This window comes from Giraffa tippelskirchi, chromosome 1, assembly GCF_054371585.1.
Source record: "Giraffa tippelskirchi isolate mGirTip1 chromosome 1, T2T-mGirTip1v1.2.pri, whole genome shotgun sequence".
Lineage (NCBI taxonomy): Eukaryota > Metazoa > Chordata > Mammalia > Artiodactyla > Giraffidae > Giraffa > Giraffa tippelskirchi.
This window is the reverse complement of record NC_137275.1, coordinates 113,309,125-113,333,482: the sequence shown is the minus strand read 5'-3', so window position 1 is coordinate 113,333,482 and position 24,358 is coordinate 113,309,125. Positions and strand designations below refer to the sequence as shown.

Sequence of the window (24,358 nt, the reverse complement as noted above, 5' to 3'; positions counted from 1 at the left end):
CCGCCAGCGGAGCAAGCCGAGCGCATCTCCTCTCCCGCGTCGCGGAGGAAGCCCGGAGTCTCGCCCCTGCTGGCCAGGCCCAGCTACATCCGGAGCCTGCGCAAGGCTGGGAAGTAGGGGGCCAAGGCCCCCGGCGCCAGCGCCAAGCCCAGGGCCGCGCGCCCTGGAAGGGCCGGCCCCCACAGCCCGCTGAAAGACAAGGCGGCCACCCTCATCGAGGAGCTGACCTCCATCTTCCGAGAAGCCGCCAAGCCCAGAATCAGGAGCCCCGACGGGGAGTCTTCGTCTCCGGACAGCGGGTACCTGTCCCCTAAGAACCAGTCTTCAGACCCGAGGAGCGCCTCGGCCAGCCGGAGCCCCACCCGGGACCAACATGACCTGGAGGCCGGGGCCAGGCCCCCGACGCCCGGGCATCACCCCACCCGGAACCAGCAGGACGTGGAGGCCGGGGCCAGGCGCCTGGCACCTGGGCATCACCTCCCGGTGGCCAAGGATGTGGCCCAGCCCAGCCGCAGCCCCTCGTCCCCATCGCCCCCCAGCGCCTGCCACCCCCAGCTGCTCCCCGGTTCATCCAGAAGCTGCGGAGCCAAGAAGTAGCAGAAGGTAGTCGGGTCTACCTGGAATGCAGAGTCGCTGGGAACCCACCTCCTCGGGTCAGGTAGGACTCTGGTTGCAGAGATGCGATGCTTTGCATGGACTTCCACTTGCACTTTAGTGTGAGAGAAGAGATTTCTGTTACAAGTCAAGGGCTTGGCTCCCCAAGCGCACAGAAGCAAGCATTATGGCCCTGGCTTTTGAGGGAAGGAAAAGCTCCATTGCTAGTTGGACCAGCAGGGAGACAGGAGGCAAGGCTCAAATCCGGTTCTCGATCCAGGGATCAGGGTGCAACTTAAGGTTTTAGGAAATTTCAAGCTTGGAAGCTGCCTTGATGATAGTCCACAGTTAGCACCTCGTGCTGGAGCCGGGTTGTCCTCACTGAGGGGACTCCTGACTTTGTAAAGCGCAAGTGTGGCAGCTTCTCTATGCTCCTATATCTGCAGACTGAAAATGCTGGGTTTGTGGTCATCCTGAAGATGGCTAGGGAGCAGGGGGGTGGGGGGGCCCATCTTGTACTTGCCCAGCGCTGTCTCCCTACAATAACTGCAGGTTTCCTCAATACACCTATGTAAGGAGCCCTGTCCTTTTAAGCTAGGTGATGTTTTACGTGCTTTTTCGTTGTTCGTTCCTCAGTCTCGAGGGAAGTAGGGGGAGAGGGCCTCTGCTAGCTGCTTCCTGCTGATGAAGGACGTGGGTTTGTATAAGAGGAATGAAATTGTTTTGCACTTACCTATCAATATTTGCGAGTCTCACCTTAAACTCTGAAGTCTCAGGCAATCATCCTGTGAGTCTGGGGGTGGGGGGTGGGGCTCTTTAAATGTACGAGGTGGACAATGAGGACAGAATTTGATGAGTAAGAGGATTAACCCTGAGATACACAGAACTATGGCTCCTAACTTTAACAGTCCTTCAAAACAGACCTTATTTCTTTGGGAATCCATGAAAACCTGTTTTTAACATTTTAGTGATTGAATTTGAATTTGTGTAGGCCTGTACCAGACTCTTAAGTCAAAATCGTCTGCTTTTGAGATGCTACTGTCTTCTCGTCTTGGCCAGGTGGAGCCTTAGCTGTCTGTTTCCTTTTGAAGAGTTACTTAAAGTACCTGGGAGTGGGGCAGCCAGGGTGTGACTACTTTTAGCTTTCCTGGAGGATGTATAACCAGGAGGATTTCACATGCCTGCACGGGTTCTCACTGTATGGGTTTGTCCGAGTTTGAGGAGGATGCGGTCCTGGGGCTTGTGCAGTGCAAGGGGATGTCCGTGGGAAACCCTAAAGGGCTAGACACGTATTTATGTATAGAAGACAAGATGGCACTGAGAAGCTGTACACATTTTATCAAATTTAATGCTGTTACCACATGAGACCTTCAGGAAGATCTCCCGTAGAACATTGCATACAGGCTAAATAGGAGCTTGTTTTTAGGGGCCACTCTGACCCTCAGCAGGGGAGCTGGTCAGACCTTATCCCAGGTTACTCTGGTTTCTTGGCTTGTCTTGGTGACTGTCTTTTTGAAGGAATGATTCATTGTTTCCCTATGGACTGAGGTCTCCAAGAACTATGAACTTCATCATGTTCCAAGGGCCTTGACACCTTTGAGTCACCTCAGCTATGAGAGCTCCTCTGTTGTCACTTTGAATCGGAAGAGGCAACCCCAGACAAGGTATTATTTCTTGGAGGAAGGCCTTTGTTACTGCAGAAGCTTTCTCTGTCCTATGCGGAAAAGCTTTGCCACCGTGATGGCATCACCGGCATCTAGACATATCTACAGTGTCCCTGGCACTTGATGCAACAGTGAAGTCTATTTAGCAACCATCCCCTGGTTCTGTCCTGCGGGCATGCATCCCTTCTATCATCAGGGTGGCCCAGTTTTAGGATTGTTTCTGGTGCAGATCAGCAATTTGGATTACCTTTCGGATGCTCATTTGCATTTATGGACGAACAATGAACTGCTGGAGTCCATGACATGTCTCAGCCCTCCCATCATGGGTTCCTTGGTGTAGATGAGTAATAATTCTGTCCATTAAATGTTTGGGATAAACTCTTCATAAACCCAGCCTCTGTGGCTGTTCGTCCTGATCGCCATCTAAGTCCCCAGAGTCTGCATGAACTCCCCGTGCATCTGCTCTCTGGATGATCGATTTCCAGATCCGAGGCTACAACAAGGATGGTCCACACTCAGAATTAGTGATAGGGTCTCTGGATCTGGGTCTTTGGTTCTGGACGCTTGTTGTGCCACCGAGTCCACCTAATTATTTCCTTTAGTTAAGTGATGATCCGTTTTGGGTGACCCAGGCAGCACGCACTGGCTACTCTTCCTGGCATTTTAACAGCATTTATTAATAATAAGGCTGGTGTCTCCTCTGTGTGTTCCACTTCTCTCCTTCCTGACATCAGTGGGCCTCTCTTTCCAGGTGGCGCCATGCACACATACAACAGAGAAGGCAGACTTGGAGTCAGTGTGTGTGGTCACTGTCTCTTAGCTCCTAGGCTCAGGGTGTGATGAGGGCAGTGAGCTCTGGGCAGATGGACCCAGATGATGGCTTCTGCTTCCAGGGATTCCTGATGACCTACATCTGCACACACACCCTTGTTTGTGAAACTGGTCCCATCCGTGAGTATTTCTAAAGGCTGACCAGCCAGGTCAGGTCTTCAGGTATTTGTATACAATTGAGAGCAGGCTCTCCGTTGTCCTGGGGAGCAGAGTGGCTGGGCTTAGAGTAGATACTGCCTGTGAGGTGACGTTTAGGATGTCAAGTGGTGTGCCCTGGTATCTGCCCCATCTGCCCGAAGTAAGCCCGCATCTCCTGTTCTGTGCTAGTAAAAGCAGTGCATGATGTGGGTGGGGTGTGCTGAGGGTTCATTTTTCAGCCTCTTGTGAAAGGCTGCAATCACAGCCCAGAGGCAAACTGGCAATCCTTGATGTAGCTGCGCAATTATTTAAAAAAGTACGCTACAGGCTTCTGATGGTATCTAAGTGTTGAGTTAGCTCCAAGACTCACGCCCTGTCTTTGATGCACAAAATACCTGGACAACCAAATGCTGGGCTCTTAGAAGTTTCTCCTTGGTGGTGTGGAACACATTATGACAGCTCAGAGTCCAGCTTCATGGTTTATTGTCATTTCCTTTAAGGGCCTCATGTTTGTGTTTGGCCGAGTCCAAGACCAGGAGTCCAAAGACGACAATACTCAGCCGTTCCTAAAAATCCTCACAACCGCCTTCTGGTGGTGGCTGCCGTCACCCTAGTTAATGCCTCTCTTCCACCTGGCAGTAAATTTCTTTGTCCTTTTGATACTTCAAACCCTAACTAATTTAGAGTTGGTTGAGAAATTGTGTGCTCTTCCCTTGCAAACTTTATCTAATTGTATTTTGGTCTTAAGCTTCCTTAGTTCTGCTAGCAGTTATTGAGTCACATACTGGAGTAAGACTCCTTCATTTAACTGGAAATCCCTGAAGTCCACGGTGAAAGCTTCCCTGCAGATGGGGGAGGTGTTCTTACATCCTGTGGGAGTTCCATCCTGCAGTGTCGTTGTTTCCCATCAGTCTCGGGATCGTCCCATTCAAAGGCAACGCCCCAGGACTCAGGACTTAGCGGTATTCAGTAAAAGGCATCTTTTTTCAAGTCCAGAACTATAAACCAGCAAAAGTCTCCAGATACAGTTGTAAGGAACATCTACGGATTTGACATCACCACATTATTTCCTCTACAATTTGGTTAATAGCCTTCAAATCCTGAAAAGAGCAGTTACCTCTGATCCTGCGTTTTTGTATGGATGGGATGGAAGTGTTACATGAAGATCAATAAGGCCTGAATAATTGATATTTTAAGAAGGTGATTGTCAGAGGCTTTACACCTTCCTTCATGTGCCTCTTTAGATGCCTGTTGCTTTATATTTGGACTTCCTTGATGGCTCATAGGGTAAAGAATCCGCCTGCAATTCAGGAGACCTGGGTTCAATTCCTGGGTTGGAAGCTCCCCTGGAGAAGGGAATGCTTACCCACTCCAGTATTCTTGCCTGGGAAATCCCATGGACAGAGGAGCCTGGTGGATTACAGTTCATGGGGCGGCAAAGAGTAAGACATGACTGAATGACTGATACTTACTTACTTACTTACTTACTTAAATTTGGAACCTTGTCCCCTGGACAGAGTGTTATTGCTACTGGGGCAGCTGTCTTGGCTCTTTCTGGCCTTCCATCATTCCAAACATCGCTCTTAGCTTTTGCAGAATTTGTTCAGGACATCTAGGTGAGGCTTGGTCTTCCAACTGTAAAGGTGAAGCTTGGAGGGCAGAGGCTTGACCTGGGAGTGCACTTAATGTTCCCAACAAAGGGACAGGGCATCGGGGCAGGTCCAGCTGGGTGTTCCACATCCCCATCAGTATATCGTCTGTCAGCCTTCAGCCCTCTCAGGGAAGATGGGGAGTTCCCCTGGGCCCTTGCTGTACTCCCTGGATCTCAGTCAAGCTGTTTTGTTCAGGACCCCTGTTGAGGTCTGGTTATTAAACATTTCTTGATGATGGTTCAGCCTTGCTCAATCCCCTTGGGTCACTGGGGTGCCTTCTGGGTCAGCTCCAGGCGTGGTCCATGCCTCCCAAGTCCTGATTGGACGATTTGGTTGTGATCCAGGCTGCTGCTGCTAAGTCGCTGCAGTCACGTCCGACTCTGTGCAACCCCATAGATAGCAGCCCTCCAGGCTCCCCTGTCCCTGGGATTCTCCAGGCAAGAACACTACAGTGGGCTGCCATTTCCTTCTCCAATGCATGCATGCATACTACGTTGCTTCAGTCGTGTCTGACTCTGTGCAACCCTATAGACAACAGCCCTCCAGGCTCCTCTGTCCCTAGGCTTCTCCAGGCAAGAACACTGTAGTGGGTTGCCATTGCCTTCTCCCGTGTGATTCAGGCAGGCTTCCCTAATACCATCCTGTGCTTCTCCACAGGAGGGTGTTCATGAAGGCCTGCATGCAGCCCAGTTAAGGTGATGACGAGCAAAACATGTAAAGAGATTCTCTGTTTTCTGAGGGTCACCTCAGTAAGATGGCTTATTATTTCTCCAATTCAATCAGTTCAAGCTGAAACTTGTGTTGGCCTTGGTCATCTAAGCCTTCTGGGACCTGCCCTAATAGAAATGGCCTGCCTGGGGTAGAGTGCTCCCTGGTGGGAACGGGGAGGCAAGAGTGTTCCTTTATGATGATTGGATAAGGGCAGCCCTAGGAGGGTTGTTGGCACCGTCTGCACTGCTCACAGGAAGACACCCTTCATGGGCGGGGGAGCCATGCAAGGGGCTGCTGGAGGGGCGTCTGGATGTAGTCGGTCATTGTCAGGCTTTGACTCGATGGACACAGGCTTTTTCTGAGGTTCTTCCCGCTGAACCACAATCTTACATCTCTTCTGCAAATTCTTATTCCAATATAAAGGCATAAATGATTGTATGATGGGATTAACCCCATTTTTCCTCTCGCTAACAAAACAGGTCTAATTTTAAAATAGTATCATAGATCATAGACCCATTCTCTGGCCATTTTCCCTGAGATTCCACCTAATACCAGGGCCAGGCAGTGTTACAGAGAAAATAATTTTCTTCTTTTCCATTGGCTTATAGCTAAACATTGACCAGTTCTGCAAGAATACATGCCAAGGGACTACAGTCAGCTGTGCTATGAACATTCCCCATTTGAAAGGTTGTTCTCAGGATGACTGGAGCAAAAGGATCCCACGGAGGTGTCTTGGGTGGAAATTCCTCTCTCCCAGGCACAGGGCATGTTCTTCTGGGATGGACTCCTGTGAAACCACTACAGGTCACGGGGGCAACGACTGGCAGTCAGGGAGCAGTGTCTTCTGTCTCCTGAGTCGGAAGGTCCTCATTAAATCAGGTTTAAAAGATTTCCTTCAGTCATCCAACAGCCTCCCTCTATTAGCCAATGCTAACAAACAAGGCCCATCTAGTCCAAACTATGGTTTTTCCAGTAGTCGTGTATGAATATGAGAGTTGGACTATAGAGAAAGCCGAGCGCCGAAGAATTGATGCTTTAGAACTATGGTGTTGAAGAAAACTCTAGAGAGTCCCTTGGACTGCAAGGAGATCCAACCAGTCAATCCTAAAGGAGATCAGTCCTGAATGTTCATTGGAAGGACTGATGCTGAAGCTGAAACTCCAATACTTTGGGCACCTGATGCGAAGAACAGACTCATTGGAAAAGACCCTAATGAGGGAAAGATTGAAGGCAAGAGGAGAAGGGGACGACAGAGGATGAGATGGTTGGATGGCATCACCGACTCGATGGACATGAGTTTGAGCTAGTTCTGGGAGTTGGTGATGGACAGGGAAGCCTGGCGTGCTGCAATCCATGGGGTCGCAAACTCAGACACAACTGAACGACTGAACTGAACTGAACAGACTTAAACCAACCTGAACAAAGAAATCCAAGGCTCTGGAACTTTAACCCAGGGTTCAGGACTCTAACTTGAACTTTAAAAAAAAATTGGGGGGTACAGTTACACTGTTGTCTTAGTCTCAGGTGTACATCAAAGTGATTCAGTTATTGTTGTTCAGTCGCTAAGTCATGTCTGACTCTTTGCGACCCCATGAACTGCAGCACACCAGATTCAGTTATACATGTACGTATATCCAGCCTTCTTCAGAGTCTTTTCCCGTTTGGGTTATTTCAGAATATTGAGTAGTGTTCCCTGTGCTATACAGTAGGTCCTTGCTGTTTGTCTGTTTTCTTATGTACTACTGTGTGTGTGTTAATGCCCAGCTCCTAAGTATATTCCGTACGTGGGTGATACCATATGATATGTCTTTCTCTGACTTGCTTCATTTAGAATGATGATCTCTAGGCTTAACCATGTTGCTGCAAATGGCATTATTTCATTCGTTTTTATGGCTGAGGAGTGTTCCACTGTGTGTATGCACCACATCGTTATCCATTCAGCTGTCAGTGGGCATTTAGATTGCTCTCCTGCTTGACTATTGACAATAGTGCTGCAATGAACACTGAGATGCACGTATCTTTTTGAATTATGGCTTTCTCTGGATATATGTCCAGGAGTGGGATTGCTGGGTCATATGGTAGTTCTGTTTTTAGTTTTTTACGGAAACTCCATACTATTCTCCATAGTGACTGCAACAATTTACATTCCTCCCAATGGTGTGGGAGGGTTCACTTTTCTCCACAGCCTTTCTAGTATTTATTATTTTTAGACTTTTTGATGATGGCCATTCTGAACACTGTGAGGTGATAGCTCATTGTAGTTTGGATGTGCATTTCTTTGATAATTAGTGATATTGAGAATTTTTTCACTGCTTTTTGGTCATCTGTATGTCTTCTTTAGAGAAATGTCTGTTTATATCTTCTGCCCATTTTTTTTTATTATTGTTTTTTTCTTTTTACATTGAGCTGTTTGAGCTGTTTGTATATTTTGGCAGGTTAATCCCTTGTCAGTCAATTCATTTGCAAATATTTTCTTCTATTCTGTGTGTTGTCTTTTCGTTTATGGTTTCCTTTGCTGCGCAAAAGCTTTTAAGTTTAATTAGTCCCATTTGCTTACTTTTGTTTTTATTTTCAGTACTCTAGGAGGGGGGTCAAAAAAAGATAGTGCTGCAGTTTATGTCTAACCAGAACTTTTGAGGACTTTTTATATTTCTCCCCAGGGTGGGGCTCTAACCCACGATCCTGATGAGTTCTTAGACAGTTCAGGCACAGGCATGTTTCAGCAAGATTACTGACCAGAAAGACATCTGACCCCAAAGCAGCCCAAGGAGCCCGAGTCCGGAGGTGGGAGGCAGGACACTGACACCCGCTCCTGCAGACAAGTGCGGTCAAGGTGGCCACTCAACGTCAGGGCTGAGGGCCCACACACCCGGGGCTGCAGGGCCATGGCAGGGGTCACAACACCCGGGTCCCTTCGTGGTCACCAAAACTGGTTGCCAAGCAAGGGCCGGCTGCCAGACATGCACAGGAGCCAATACGGTAGCCCTAGGAAGCACTTCTTCTGAGGAAAGAAAGTGCTTCATTGTGAGGTCGACCAGCAAGGAGACAGGAGGCACGGCTCAAGTCTGTTTACTAGCTCCAGGGATCAGGGCAAAATTTAAGGGGTTCAGGTAGTTTCCAACTTGGAAGCTGATTTGCTAATCAGTGCGTGTAAGCCCCTGGAGCTGGGAGTCAGGTTTTCCTCACTGCAGGGCTCCTCGCTTTGTGAAGGGCTCTGATGGTAGTGTTTGCATGCTCAGTTCCACAGACTGAAGACACTCAGTTGGGGCCATCCTGGAGATGCGGGTTTCCCTCTTACACATGTATGTGCAGTGCTGCCACCTAAGGAGGCAAATGAATTCCAGCTAGTCAGTGTTTCATTTCCTGCACAGTGAGCCCCCTGGAGCATGAGGTCATGTTTTCAAGGACCCGCAAGGCAGAGGCATCTCGTCATGGCAGACATCAGTACATGGTAGACATCAATACTAGCTGCGCTCTTGTCCCTGGCAGGTGGATCTGCTGTCCTGAACCAGTGCTGCTAAGGGGGGTGGGGGGGGAAGGATGGGGCAAGCAGACAGCAGAACAGCACGTTGCTATAGGGGGCCCAAGAATTAAGGTAGCCAGTAAGATGCCCAACTGGTATAGTCAAGTACTGGGCATAATTTGAATATTTACTGGAGATGGTTCAAGTGTGGCTAAAACCAGAAGTTGTCTGGCAGATGAAAGGCACAGGGTCAGCCCCAAGTGTGTCCAGTCTGAGTGTGGGGTCCATGGGCACGTGCTCACTATGCTGAGCGCACCACACCTTCAACGTGGCGGAACTTACCCATGAAGACAGAGACACCAGGCAGGGTGTGGACAGGCCTGTTGTCCATGCCCGGGCTTCGGCCATGAGAGGGCGGACAGCAGACAAACAGCAGGTGAGGAGTGTGCAGTTGATGGGAATCGCTAATCACCAACACCACCATGGCCACTGTGATCTCTCTACATTCTTCTATATGCACAGAAGGTAGAGCATCTGTACCTTCTGTGCAAAGAGGTTAAGAGGAGTGACCCTGGGGTCAGACTCCAGGGTCTCCCATCACGACTCTACTTTTCACCAAATGTGTACCTAGACAAGTCATTTTGTGATTCAGTTTATTCATCAGTGAAGTGGGAATTATGATACCCACTCCCATTGTGTTTTGTGACTAAATAAAATAGCATGTGAAAAAATAAAACAGTGCCTTGCATCTACTGACCGTTGCTTTACTGTTACCTTTTATTGCTACTACTTCTCATTTCTTAATTTCATATGCCAACCTGAAAATAACAATTCAAGTCAGGATTATGCTATGGAAAATAAACCACTAATGCATTCATTTGGAAAGTTCTGATTTTATTAATGAAGAATGTTTTACCTAAATTACATAAATATAAAAATTAATTCAAAATTAAGAAAGTCAGCAAAAAGGTAAGGAAGACATTACTGGTTACAAGCTGCAAGGCTGGTACTTACTAGTGTAGCATTTCACAAATCACAAACTACTGCTCACCAACATCCACTGACACACACTTTGCTGCAGCTGGTTCCTTGGGCTGACAGACCATTACTCACAGACATGAAGGAAATCAGCATCACTGGCAGGAACTGATGGAGTTAGAGGCAAAGAATTTTTTTTTTCAAACCAGTTTGTTCAACTAATTCACCTTGAGTCAGTTTTTACACAGTTTGCGTGCATGCTAAGTGGCTTTAATCGTGTCCTGCTCTTTGTGACCCCATGGACTGTAGCCTGCCAGGCTCCTCTGTCCGTGGGATTTCCCAGACAAGAATACTGGAGTGGGTTGCCATTGCTTTCCTCCAGGGGATCTTCCCAACCCAGGGATGGAATTGGCAGGCGGGTTCTTTACCACTAGCGCCACCTGGGAAGCCCTTTTACATGGTTTACATCTCTTTTAGAAGCTGACAGCAGGGGGCAGCAAAAAACTTCCTAATGAGTTTACTTAATTAAATATCTCATCCTAAATTCTGCATTGGGCTTCGCTTGTGGCTCAGCTGGTAAAGAATCCGCCTGCAGTGCAGGAGACCTGAGTTTGATCCCTGGGTAGGGAAGATCCCCTGGAGAAGGGAAAGGCTACCCACTCCAGTATTCTGGCCTGGAGAATTCCATGGACTCTGTAGAGTCCATTATTTATCTCTTCTACAAAAAATGTCTTATCACTTTGCTTGTGATAGAAGTGAACTATTTCTTTTGGATTCTATTTAGATGTCTTTAACCCACTAACCGTGGGAACAAATAATTGTTAGAAATGCATTCATGTGTCACTCAAAACAGTTCCACAGGTTTTCAGACTGCACACGGCTCCACTGACGTTTCCTCCAAAAGAGCCCCTTCCAAATGTATTCAAAGTGCACGCTGCTCCACTGACATTGACTCCAAAATAGCCCCTTCTAAACATATTCTTAACAACAGTAATCCAATTACGCATCAAAGGATTAATTCAAGTGAGCCTACCATAACTTCTGTGTTCAAGTTCACTTAACCATTTCATAATTTGGGGGCCGTCCAGTTCAGGCTTCTGCCTTTTCTCCTTAGGGGGAGGGGAGAATTAATTTAGTTAGTAACTACAGGATTATTAACTAGTTTCTCTTGTCATCTCCCAGGCTGCTAAAGCCCATGACCAATGTTAGTCATTAAAGTTGTACCCTTCTAGAGTAAGTTTCTGATGAGAATGCACCATTTTTTAAAGTTAGCCGGGTTGTTTTGTTATCCTTTGAGGGGTTTTTTTAGGGGGAAAGTGTAAATGTAGATTGAAGTTTCTTTTTTTCTATTAATTTATTTATTTTAGTTGGAAACTAATTACTTTACAATATTGTAGTGGGTTCTGCCATACATCGATATGAATCAGCCATGGGTTTACCTGTGTTCCCCATCCTGAACCCCCATCCCACCTCCCTCCCCACATTGAAGTTTCTTAATCTCTGTTCCAAAGATCTTGGTCCCTCTGACGTGCATTTGCAAATGCACCATATGCCTAAAACCTTTGAGCTCCTTTCCCCCATGAGAATTGGAGATCCTGAAGAGGAAACCTTCTTGGAAGGGAATTTTGTATAAGGAAGACATGTTAATAAAGAGTTGCCTGAACTGGGGCAGTTTAGAACCCGGCTCCCACTGAGTCCGTCCGGGGGTCTCTGAACCCAACGCTGGGCAGGCCTGGTGGGCGGTGGGCCACCTCCCAGGGCCCCGGAGCAGGTGACAGAAGTTGTGGAGAGCAGAGATCCAGGACCTGGGCCCAGCACAGACAGTGGCCCAGAGACGCACAGGGCTGGGAAATGGGTGACGGGTCTGGAGGTGCAGGGTGGTGGCTCCAGGCGGAGTTAAAGGCAGGCACCCCAGGAAAGCAGGGCAGTGGGGACCAGGGACCAGACCCAGGGGTTGTGCCTGGGGAGCAGGTCTGCCCTTCAGGACTCGAGTCATTAAAACAGGGACTCAGACGGGGCTGAGTGAGGACCACGTCCATGACCAACTCCCGCAGGCTCCAGGAGGGGACAAATGGCCAGACCTGCCTGTGGGTCACCAAACTGCAGGCCTGGAGCTTCTTAGCTTTGGTCCAAGTAGAGCCATCTGGACCTGGGCCCTGGACCAGTGAGATGTACAGAGTCGGACAAAGGGGCCCAGCTCCAGGGAGGACTGAAGGATGCACAGTTGAATGCATTACCTCATCACATCCAGTCACTTCACCCCATCCTTGTCAAGTATAACCTTGTCAAGTACCCGCTATAATCACAACCAGGACTGAAAAATCTCGTTTTCCTTCTTTACTTTTCCACAGTTCCACCAAAACCCCAGCAAAGCAGAGAAAAGCTGATGGAACTAAAGCTTATCTACAATAACTGAAGTTACATACGATTTAGATACAACTTCAGTTATGTGCAAATTATGTGTCAACAATTTGAATTATTACCTCACATCAGATGGTCCCTATTTCTCATGCACAGCTCACAACAGGACAAAGACACGATCCCTCACCTCCCTGACCCCCTCCCCCTCCCCTCTCAACTTTTCAGAGTTGGCGAAAACTTCATGAAGAATTTTAGTTCAACTAAATTGAACTAAACCAGCCCTCTGGTATTATGCAAATGAGGCCTTACATTTTCACTTTATACTTGAAAAATATTTCATCATGGCAACCATTTTTAAACCATGTAAACACAAAGAAACTAAGAAAGCTAGGAAATTTATTACCTAGGAACAGAAAAAGAATCAATTGGTCCTAGAGAACAGAACCCAGGTCCTGAATTCCTGGCCATGCACTGTCATGACTCACCTTGAATATCTTCAGCTTTGGAATTCAGACTTCACCTATCTTTAAACAAAATGGTACCCTAATGATTTCTGCAGTATTGATCTATATTTTTAAAACATAGCTATTCCTGGTTATTCTCTCTTTTATTTTGCATTCAGTTAATACTGTTAAATAAGTCAATGAACATAAACCAAAACGCGTTTAAAGACAGGGAAGGAAGATACTGTCTATCAACTACAAACAGAGCAAGTTATTCCCAGTTTCTGAACAGTATTCCAAACCATCCTCACATTCGAGTTACATTGTAAGCTAAATGTGTGCAAACTCATAAGGAAAAAAGCCAGTTTTAGACACCCACTTAACTGCAGTGAAAGTAGAATCCAGCAATAGTCCAGAAATAGTCACTCTTCTAGGGCAATGACTCATACCTGCCCATAATCATAAGATCCCTGTTAGGTCATTATTAGCCTAATAAAGTTTCGATTAATATACATAATTAAAAGTAATTAAATTCCTTTTTTTGACAGTCCAACCCCAGCACCCGCAGTACCTCCAATTAGTTTATATTAGCGAAACTTTGATCATCATCAAAGCCGAAACAAGGGATTAGCTCTGGCAAACCTATGCAGTGCCATTGGCTGCTCAGTCACTCAGTTGTGTCCGATTTTGCGACCTCATGGATTGTAGCCCGCCAGACTCCTCTCTGCATGGGGTTTTCCAGGCGAGAATACTGGAGTAGATTGCCATTCCCTTCTCCAGGGGATCTTCTTGACCTAGGGGTCCAACCCGTGTCTCTTACATCTCCTGCATTGGCAGGTGGATTCTTTACCACTAGCGCCACCTGGGAAGCCCAACACGATTGGTAGAAATTCCCACCTTCTCCAAGGAAAGCAGACATGGAAACAAGCTCGCTTTTCACTCGAAGGGGTTCAGGTTGCAATGTGTCCCCTTTATTGGCCACTTTAGTTGAGAAAAACGTGGCCGGCAGGGAGTGAGGCTGCAGTGCTTGTAAAGTCACGATCCACACAGCTTAGCCCAGGGTTGCTGCTTCTGTTGAAGACGGTTGTCAACATCGACAGCAGGCTGTACCCTCAGAGGAGCTGCGTGACAACTGACCACTCAGGTGTCGCTGCACTGTGACATGTGAGTGGGCACAGACACCATGGGGCTGATGCTAGGGCACACAGGGAGTTAAAGAAGCATCCTCTGGATTTTGTGCAGTACCCACCCAGAAGTCTGCCGGCATCTCTGCTTGGGTACCTGACAGGTGCCTCTCGGTGATGTAGCCACAAGGGGATCCCGCGTCTCGGCTCCTCCAAGCCCTCCCTTCCTCGCTCTTCTCCAGGCCAGCAAACCACAGCCGTCCTGCCAGCTTTTCCAGGACAAAACCTCGACCTGTCTCCCTCCCACCTCACATCTCCCAGTCCACCTGGCGAGTGCAGTGCACGCCCCCTTCCACACCCGGAACCCGACCGCCTTGTGCCTGCTCCCCGAGAGAGGCTCTGTTCAGCCGCCACCCTCTCCTCCCACCCTGGGCATCTGCACCACCTTCCTCATCTGCTCACTCTTTCCACTCAGCCATCACAGGCAACACTGCACCTGGCTTGGTTCTTTTTCATGGGCTTATGATCACAGCACAGTGCAAAGCTGTCTGGTGCCTGCTGCTTGCTCTCAGAGTAAAACAGCCCTGTACGCAGGGAAAAGGCCCCGTCTCTCCAACACCACCCGTGATTCTCAGCCCTGCCCTCATCCACTGCAGCCGCAGCGGCATCTTTGTTGGACTCTGCATGCCCAGGGCCACCACACCTGTTGTTCTTTCTGCTTGCGATGTTCATCCCCAGGCGCACGCAGGCCTGGACCCTCCATCTCTCTCCTCGAATGTTGCATCAAAGCCAGCCTTCTATGACTGACTTGGGGAAAAGAACAGGCCTGCCCACTCTACTCATTTTGTTTTGCTTAGTTGAAGTAGAGTTAATTTACATTGTTAATTTCAGGTGTTCGGTAAAGTGATTCAGTTATATATATACATTCAGCTGTGTATATAGAGAGATTCTTTTTCAGATTCTTTTCTCTTACAGGTTATTACAAAATATTAAGTGCTATATAGCAGGTCCTTGTTGGTTATCTGTTTTATACATAAAATAGATATAAAATAGTCTGTGTATGTTATATATATAAACTGAAAGTGTTACTTGCTTATTCATGTCTGACTCTTTGCCACCCCATGGACTATACAGTCCACAGAATTCTCCAGGCCAGAATACTGGAGTGGGTAGCCTTTCCCTTCTCAAGGGGATCTTTCGAACCCAGGAATTGAACCCAGGTCTTCTGCACTGAGGGCGGGTTCTTTACCCTCTGAGCCATCAGGCAAGCCCGTATATAAAGTAGTCTGTATATGTTAATCCCAAACTCCTAATTTTTCCTTCCTCTCCTTTCCCCTTTGGGAACCTTGTTTCCTGAGAGTCTATTTCTGTTTTGTAAATAAGGTCATTTGTATCATTTTTTAGATTCCATTTTGGTTTTCTCCATAGAACTTACTGATACACTCGACACTTGTTTTGTTTATTTTATTGTTTGTCTCCTTTAGTAAAATATAAACCCCTGGAGTGTTAGGACCTCCAGCTGATTCTCACTGTTATGTCCCTGGACCTAGAATGGTGTCTGTAGGTAACAGGTGCTCAGTGAGCATGTGCTGAGTAAATGAATGAATGGACCTCTCCCAGGTGTGTGTTTATACCTGGAGGAGGTGACCATATGGGTAAGGATGCACGGATATGAATGGTCATAGCAGCATAGTTTCCAAAACCTGAAAAGGACCTAAACAGTCATCCAAGATAGTGGACCTGTCTATGAGAGAGTGACTTCTTCTCCTTCAGTTAAGTGCCAGGAGCGGGACTCTCGCTAACGTCGGTGTCCTATCTGTTGTGTTTTGTGGCACTGCCATGCTGTTTCAGGTTCCAAAGAAGACGGGGAAGGAGGGCCCAGGGGCCGTGATCCTGCGGCAACGTCCTGTGTCCAGGTGGGCAGGGGAGACACGGGTGTAAATTACCTTACTCTTTACTCACTGAAAAGTGTGGACTTTGTATCCCCTCCACTCTCTCAATTATGTATTGGTACTTTCTACAGCGGTGTTTCTGACGGATGGCACGTGTGTCCCACAGGCACATCCAGAAAATGCCTCGAGTCTGGGTGTTAAACAGTGAGAATTAAATACATTGGTGCTTATCCGTTTGCCCTCATGAGATACGAGTTTTTCTGGCTTGTTTTAGTTATATTTTAGAGCTTTTGAAAATCTTATTTTAAATTCATGGTGTTCCTCAAAATACTACATGTATTTGCTCTTATGCCAAAGATCTTTTATGGTGTCATCCACACAGTTTACTGGCTGCCGAGAGTACAAAAACTTGTCTGTGATCCTCTTATTCTTAAGAATGTGCATGTTTAGACACAAATACACACACACAGTACCGTTTTAGAATTAGCAGATGTCTGAAGATTAATGAGAATTGCAAAAACCAACTGTCTCCCCGCCACCATCTTATTTGGGTGACAAGAGCAAGCAGAATGGGACAGAACCCAAGGGAAATGACACCACTTAGTTGTAGTTTCCTATTGTCCCATTCTTAATGATCATTTCCTTTCATTCTTTCCATCTTCTTCCTTTCTCTGTACATTTGCGCTGAATTGAAAATTTTCATCTTTTACATTTTATCAGTACAATACATGTTCTCTGGGACACTGAACTGCCAGGGAACCAGAAGCCAAAAGAGGTGAGGCAACAGGGCAGCATCTTGAGTTTCACCGCAAAGACACAGACTTATCTCTGAGTCCTGCATTCCAAGAGCTAATAAATGACCAGGATACAACTTGCCATGCTGTTTGTCCTCTTCTCCAGTCTCTGTATTCTTTCTCAATCCCTGATTCCCCCCAGGATCGGCCCCCTTGTAATCTCACTTGAAAAGTTAGTCCTACCTCTGCAAGCCTTCACGCACTTGAAGACATCAGTACTAATCCTTCTGTGGACCTGTATGAACTCCTTAGCCCAAAAAACACTGCCCACGTTGTGTGGAGCAAGCCAGGCCTCCCTGTCCATCACCAACTCCCGGAGTTTACCCAAACCCACGTCCATCGAGTCGGTGATGCCATCCAACCATCTCATCCTCTGTCGTCCCCTTCTCCTCCCGCCTTCACTCTTTCCCAGCAGCAGAGTCTTTTCCAATGAGTCAGCTCTTCGCATCAGGTGGCCAAAGTATTGGAGTTTCAGCTGCAGCATCAGTCCTTCCAATGAACACCCAGGACTGATCTCCTTTAGGATGGACTGGTTGGATCTCCTTGCAGTCCAAGGGACTCTCAAGAGTCTTCTCCAACACCACAGTTCAAAAGCATCAATTCTTTGGTGCTCAGCTTTCTTTATATTCCAACTCTCACATCCATACATGACCACTGGAAAAACCATAGCCTTGACTAGACGGACCTTTGTTGGCAAAGTAATGTCTCTGCTTTTAAATAGGCTGTCTAGTTTGGTCATAACTTTGCTTCCAAGGAGTAAGTGTCTTTTAATTTCATGGCTGCAGTCACCACCTGCAGTGATTTTGGAGCCCAGAAAAATAAAGTCAGCCACTGTTTCCACTGTTTCCCCATCTATTTGCCATGAAGTGATGGGACTGGATGCCATGATCTTAGTTTTCTGAATGTTGAGCTTTAAGCCAACATTTTCACTCTCCTCTTTCACTTTCATCAAGAGGCTCTTTAGTTCTTCTTCACGTTCTGCCATAAGGGTGGTGTCATCTGCATATCTGAGGTTATTGATATTTCTCCTGGCGATCTTGATTCCAGCTGGTGCTTCCTCCAGTCCACCATTTCTCATGAAGTCCTCTGCATATAAGTTAAATAAGTAGGGTGACAATATCCAGCCTTGACGTACTATTTGGAACCAGTCTGTTGTTCCATGTACAGTTCTAACTGTTGCTTCCTGACCTGCACACAGGTTTCTCAAGAGGCAGGTCAGGTGGTCTGGTATTCTCATCTCTTTCAGAATTTTCCACAGTTGATTGGGATCCACACAGTCAAAGGCTCTGGCATAGTCAATAAAGCAGAAATAGATGTTTTTCTGGAACTCTCCTGCTTTTTCAATGATCCATCGGATGTTGGCAATTTGATCTCTGGTTCCTCTGCCTTTTCTAAAACCAGCGTGAACATCTGGAAGTTCATGGTTCATGTATTGCTGAAGCCTGGCTTGGAGAATTTTGAGCATTACTTTACTAGTGTGTGAGATGAGTGCAATTGTGCGGTAGTTTGAGCATTCTTTGGCATTGCCTTTCTTTGGGATTGGAATGAAAACTGACCTTTTCCAGTCCTGTGGCCACTGCTGAGTTTTCCAGATTTGCTGGAATATTGAGTGCAGCACTTTCACAGCATCATCTTTCAGGATTTGAAATAGCTAAACTGGAATTCTATCACCTCCACTAGCTTTGTTCGTAGTGCTGCTTCCTAAGGCCCACTTGACTTCACCTTCCAGGATGTCTGGCTCTAGGTGAGTGATCACACCATCGTGATTATCTGGGTTGTGAAGATCTTTTTGTACAGTTCTTCTGCTTATTCTTGCCACCTCTTCTTAATATCTTCTGCTTCTGTTAGGTCCCTACCATTTCTGTCCTTTATTGAGCCCATCGTTGCGTGAAATGTTCCCTTGGTATCTCTAATTTTCTTGAAGAGCTCTCTAGTCTTTCCCATTCTATTGTTTTCCTCTATTTCTTTGCATTGATTGCTGATATACAGTATAATCCAACATAAAAGTGGCTTAAGCAAAAATGGAGTTACATTTCTCTCCTGTAGGTATTTGTCTGTGGGCAGTCCAGATCTGATGTAGGCAGGCTGGAATGGCATCTCCACCCAGTCCTGCCAGCACCATCATCCTGGGATGTGGCTTTGATCCAAAGTGACTGTTTAAGGGCCAACCACTCTGTCCCCAACCCAGTAGAGGAAGAATACAGGTGTACCCCTTGCTTTTAAGGGGTACCCATCACTTCTGCTTACATCTCATCAGCCAAAACTTATTCAGTCACACAGCTACAGCCAGCTGAAGGGAAGGAGGGAAATGCAGTGAAAAACTGCCCAGGTAGAACTGAGGTCCTGGTACTGAAGACATCCGAGTGGCTACAGGAGACAGCTGTGCTACGTACCGTGATGGGCTGAGTTGTGTCCCCTGGAAATTCACACGTTGTGTCCTAACCCCCAGCACCTCAGAATGTGACTGTAGTTGGAAAAAGGGTCTTTAATGGTGTGATTAAGATAAAATGAAGTCATGATGGTGGGCCCTAATCCATATGACCATTGTCCTTACAAGAAAAGAAGATTAGGACCCAGACATGCATGAAAGGGGGCTTCCCAGGTGGCTCAGCCGTAAAGAATCTGCCAATGCAGGAGATGTGGGCTCGATCCTTAAGTCGGGAAGATTCCCTGGACAAGGAAATGGCAGCCTACTCCAGTATTCTTGCTTGGAATATCCTATGGACAGAGGAGCCTGCTGGGCTACGGTCCGTGAAGTCTCAAAAGAGTCGGATGGGTCTCAGCGACTAAACAACAAAAACAACAATGCATAGAAGGAAGAACACGTGAGGACGCACGGAGAAGACGGCCGTCCACACAGCAAGGAGAGAGGCCTCAGGAGGAACTAGCCTGCTCACACCTTGGTCTTGGAGTTCAGCCTCCTCAAGGGTGAGAAGATAAATTCCTGCTGTTGGAGCCTCCCAGTCTGTGGGGCTTGGTTATAGCAGCCCTAGCAAATGAATACGCTTATCTGTTGCCAGTTACATGGTGGCTTAACCACATACGATATGATAGTTGTTGTGGATCAGGAATCTGGGCACAGCTTAACGAGGTCCTTCACTCCCTGGTCTCCTGAAAGCCTGCCTTCCAGTATCATCTGCCTCTCACCTGAAAGCTGGACGGTGCAGGGATCTGCGTCCAAGCTCCTGTGACGTTGGCAGATTTAGTCCTCCCTGGGCTGCTGGCCACCTGGGCCTCCCACCCTGGCAGCTGGCTTCAAGAACATGTGCAAGCCAAGGGGGTATGGACGCCAGCTGCAAGGAAGGCTCAGTCCTCTGTAACGTAAACCCAGGAGCGCCACCTTTGCCCATTACACTGTTAGAGGTGTCAGTGAAAATTCAATTAAGTTAAAAAAGAATTTTATTCAAGCTAGGGGATATATGTATACCTATGGCTGATTCACGTTGCGGTCTGACAGAAAACAACACAGTTCTGTAAAGCAATAATCCTTCAATTAAAATTTTTTTTAAAAAAATTGAAAAAAAATAAAGTGAAGATTATAACCCGGGAGACAAACTCTCAGACGCTTTGAGAGAGCCTGTTAAAAGCCCAAGGCATGATCCCATACAGTTTTGAGATAAAGGATTATACATCAAAGCTCACTAAGGATATAGATCAACTCAAGCAAACTGAGCAGTAAGTCATTACGACCCCCTACAGAGCTGGCCAAGAATGCTAATCTTGTAAGACATTGCACTGCTAGGTCAGAAGGAAGGAAGGTGGATCTTTGCAGGCCAGGCGTCTCTCCAGTCTTTGACGTCTGGTTAATGGGGAAGGAAGGCAGACAGCACAGAGAACTTTCCATTTAACTTCTTTTGTCTGACCTTAGTATGTAAACTTTAATCAGAAGCAAGCCACCAGTGACAGCCCACACTCGGGATACTGCCAACCACAGTACCTGACCGCCTGGAGCCCGGCCACTGTGGCCTGTCCTGTGGAGAAGGGCTGTTATCTTATACACAACATCAGGGAACCGGGGCCCCAAGGCTGGCGGCATGTTTCTCCGAGGTCCTTGCCCTGAAGGGGGTCGTTGCTGTTCCCGTGGGGACACGGTTTCCTGTGGCGGTGCTGGGTTTCCACTCACCTGGCTGCTTGGGGAAAACAGGCTCTGGAATCAGGTGGAGATGTGGCTTGTGGCCCAGAACCGGGGACTTCTCCTGGGGGCCACCCACGTGCCGCCCCTCAGCTTGCTCAGGGCCCCCCCTCCAGGTGCTGAGGCTCTGGAGCCCCGGGCCCGCCCACGCAGCCGGCCTCGGTCAAGGAGGGGGACACCCTTGGGTCAAGCGGTCATGCGGGTGAGGGACCTCTGGGGCCAAAGCTGCTGCTCGCTATACCAGCCACGGCCTCTCGCGACAGCAGGCGCAGACCAGGCAGGTTCTGACCAGCCGTGCCAGCCCCAAGCCCCTTGGTTCTTCCTCGGGCTGCGCAGTGACCCTCCAGGGATGTGCTCGTCTCGGGGACCCCACCTGGGCTCCACCTGAGAGTGCCCTGACTCCGCCTGAGGCGCACCACTCCCCGCTCCCTTCTCTGCAGGGCTGTCCCGTGAGCTCTCCCTCCGCCCGGGACGCTGAGTGGGCAGGCTCCCCCGCGGGGTCTCAGGCTCCGAGCCCGTGGCCGGCCCGCCCTTCCAACCGCGGGCGTCACTCGGGGGCTCCTCTCCTAGTGGCTCGTTCGCCAGCGAGCCGGCGGCTCAGTGCCGCCGCGCCGCGCCCCTCCGCGCCGCGCCGCGCCGTCGCGCGCCGCGCCGCGCCGTCGCGCCCCCGCCCCTCGGCGCCGCGCCCCGGCCCCTCCGCGCCCCGCCCCCTCGCCGCGCCCCGCCCCTCGCCGCGCCCCGCCCCCCGCCGCGCCCCGCCCCCGTGCCGCGCCGCGCCCCGCCCCCGAGACGCGCCCCCGCCCCTCCGCGACGCGCCCCGCCCCTTCTCGCGGCGTCACGCCGTCGCGCCCCAGCCCCTCCGCGCCCGCCCCGCCCTCTCGCCGCGCTCCCCCGCCTCCGCACGGCCCACCTCGTTCTTTCCTGGGAGGAGCGCGCTGATGTCTTTGGCCTCGGCAGCTCCAGGAGGCGAGACGGCGGACGCGTAGAGCCGGGCGGGCGCCGCGTCTGGCCTTTTGCGGAGGCCGCCTCCTCCGGCTGTCAATCCCGCCGGCCTGGCCCCGCCCCGCCCAACGGCGGAGCGTCGCGGGGCGTAAGGCCGAGGGGGCTGCCGGGACGGACCCAAGATGGCCGGGCGCCTGTGTTCCGTTCCTGTCCTCGGCCCGAACCTCATTCATTGCCGTGCTGCTGAGCGGAGCCGCGAGCCATCCCGAGGGCTCCGGGCGTTGTTCCCGCGGGGCCGCAGGCCGCCATGGCGACCCTGGAAAAGCTGATGAAGGCCTTCGCGTCCCTTAAGTCCTTCCAGCAGCAGCAGCCGCCGCCGCCGCTATGCCCGGCCGTGGCCGAGGAGCCGCTGCACCGACCGTGAGTACTGACCCGCCGCAGCTCGGCCCCAGCCCTCCCCGGCCTTCGCCAGCCTCCCGCGGAGGCACGGAGGCGGCCCCGGCCCTCTGCCCTCCCGGCTGCCCAGTTTGGGGAGGAACCGAGCCGAGGCCGCGTCCAGCCCCCACTCTTCTGCTCTGAGGGGAGCAGGGCCGCGCGGGCGCTGGACGCTCCCCGAGGAGCCGGGAATTGGGAGCCCGAGTGATGCGGGGACAGTGGTGACCTCATGCCCGGGGACGTCGGGCTGGAGGGCGGGGGAGCGCGCGCGTTCCAATGGGGAGCCTCTGGCGGGGCCCCCTTTAAACAGGCTGGGAGTCAGTCGGGCCTGTCTTCCCGTAGCCTCAGGGCTTTTCGTTTAGTTCGGGGGTCGCGGCAGAAGACTGAAGTGTTGGAAAGAGACCGGCTTGTCTCAGTTCAAGGCGGTCTGCAGGCCCCTTAAATGAGCGGTGGTCGCCCCGTAAGTGTGAACTTAGCCCAGATGGTTGTTACTAACACACAAGAAACAATAAAACGGCCTTCAATAGTGGGAAGAGTGGGCTGAAGTTTATTACTTGTCTGCAGTTGGAAATAAATCACATCTTGCTGAGGGAGAGGTTAATCGTCGGGGCGAGTGATGTCCATTTCACGGGCATCGCAGTCACGCTGGCCAGAACCTGGATGGGTGTCTGCGGACAGTCTCCTGTGGCAGACATCCTGGTACTGTTCGGAAGTAGGGGGTCTCGGTTGCTTGTGCTAGGGAACTTTTCGAAACAGAAGAAGAGAGACCATTTGATGTCACCTTCTTACAGAGCCCAAGTACTTTTCCTTGAAGTCTTGGGTGTTCCGCAGAGGTCAGGGCGTGCTCTGCTACAGTTCTGGCCTTTCTTTCATGTGCGGGCGTTTTCTTTCTCATCTGGATTTGTACAAGACGGCATTTAATGAGGACAGTTTTTGGGAAGCCGCCCCTTTAAGAAGTTCACCTTAATGTTAAGATGGATTCATTTTCAGGAATGTTTTCATCTTGGTTTCTGATATGATTCCTTGCTGTGTCCTGAGGTTTAATCAGGAAATGAGTATTTGGGGAGTCATTTTGGCTTATCTGTGAAAATGTAGCAGTAAAGCGCTTTTTCTGCTAAAAGGTGAAAAACTTGTTTGGATACTTTGAGAAAAAAGAATCTTTTTTTAAACAATTTGACGTTTCTCCGCAGCAAATAACTTGTAACCATGACCCATTCCAGACTTAGCATAGTGCTTCTCCGTGGAGGTAGAAGTCAGAGAAGTTCATGCATCTCAGCGTCTCTTGGATCTTGTGTACAAACAGGAAGCACCAGGCAGGCTCTGGGTGGGAAGGAACGTCTTAACTGCCGTCCCTGTCTGTTGTCCAGCACTTGGTCTGTCATCTTTGCATAAACAATACATTGCTGCTGCTACTGCTAAGTCGCTTCAGTCGTGTCCGACTCTGCGACCCCAGAGACGGCCGCCCACCAGGCTCCCCCGTCCCTGGGATTCTCCAGGCAAGAGTACTGCAGTGGGTTGCCATTTCCTTCTCCAGGGGATCTTCTTTCCCCAGAGATGAAACCACAGCTGTTGCTTCTCCTGGGTTAACAGGCGAATTCTTTACCACTAGCGCCACCTAGTCATTATTGTTTGAATTTTAATATAAGATCAGTCACCACTGAAGACCGTCCATCTACCTGAAGAATTTTATGATTTTAGAGCTACCTATTGAGTGCAGAAAAGACTAAAATTTAATCAGGGCAGATGTTTTCCCCCTCAAATCGGTGTGGATTGCTGGGAAGTGACTTTGGATGAGTTAGAAGAGAGTTCTGAACCATGCGCTTTCTTCGTAGCTGACCGTGATGGGACGTGTACTCACTCTTTCTGGCAGTAAAGCTGTGACAGTCAGGGTCACAGAAGGGCCGTCACTGACGTCTTGGTCACACCTGAGGGCTGCAGCTCGGACTCCACAAGCTGCTTGAGCTCAGTCGTGTGGGACTGCTCTTCAGGGTCTCTCTTTTTTTAAGCTTTGCTGTTTCTACTTCTCTTTCCATCTCTTGGTGTTAGAAACTCAAGGTTAACATAATTATCATTTATCTTCCGAAACCTGTTGGAAAGATTGACTGAAGACTTTTGAGTCAGTTTTACTGTGTATTGAACCTACTCCTTTGGTCTTCCCTTGTGGCTCAGCCAGTAGACTGCCTGCAGTGCGGGAGACCTGGGTT

The 24,358-nt window shown here is 49.2% G+C and overlaps 1 protein-coding gene and 1 long non-coding RNA gene across 2 annotated transcripts in view; one reads left to right on the top strand and one right to left on the bottom strand.

Moving 5' to 3' along the window:
* Positions 1-15,412: 15,412 nt before the first annotated feature.
* Positions 15,413-21,456, bottom strand: LOC145507170 (uncharacterized). Its single transcript, XR_014054631.1, has 2 exons — positions 20,769-21,456; positions 15,413-19,431 (listed from the first exon to the last, which is right to left on the bottom strand). It is a non-coding gene; the product is annotated as an uncharacterized LOC145507170 (long non-coding RNA).
* Positions 21,457-21,892: 436 nt separating this feature from the next.
* The window catches only part of LOC145507145 (uncharacterized), a 26,581-nt gene continuing 24,115 nt past the window's right edge, over positions 21,893-24,358 (top strand). The window contains exon 1 of the mRNA XM_081493083.1: positions 21,893-22,139. Coding sequence (XP_081349209.1) covers positions 22,027-22,139 — 113 coding nt within the window. The 5' untranslated portion in view covers positions 21,893-22,026. The remainder of the gene's footprint in view (positions 22,140-24,358) is intronic.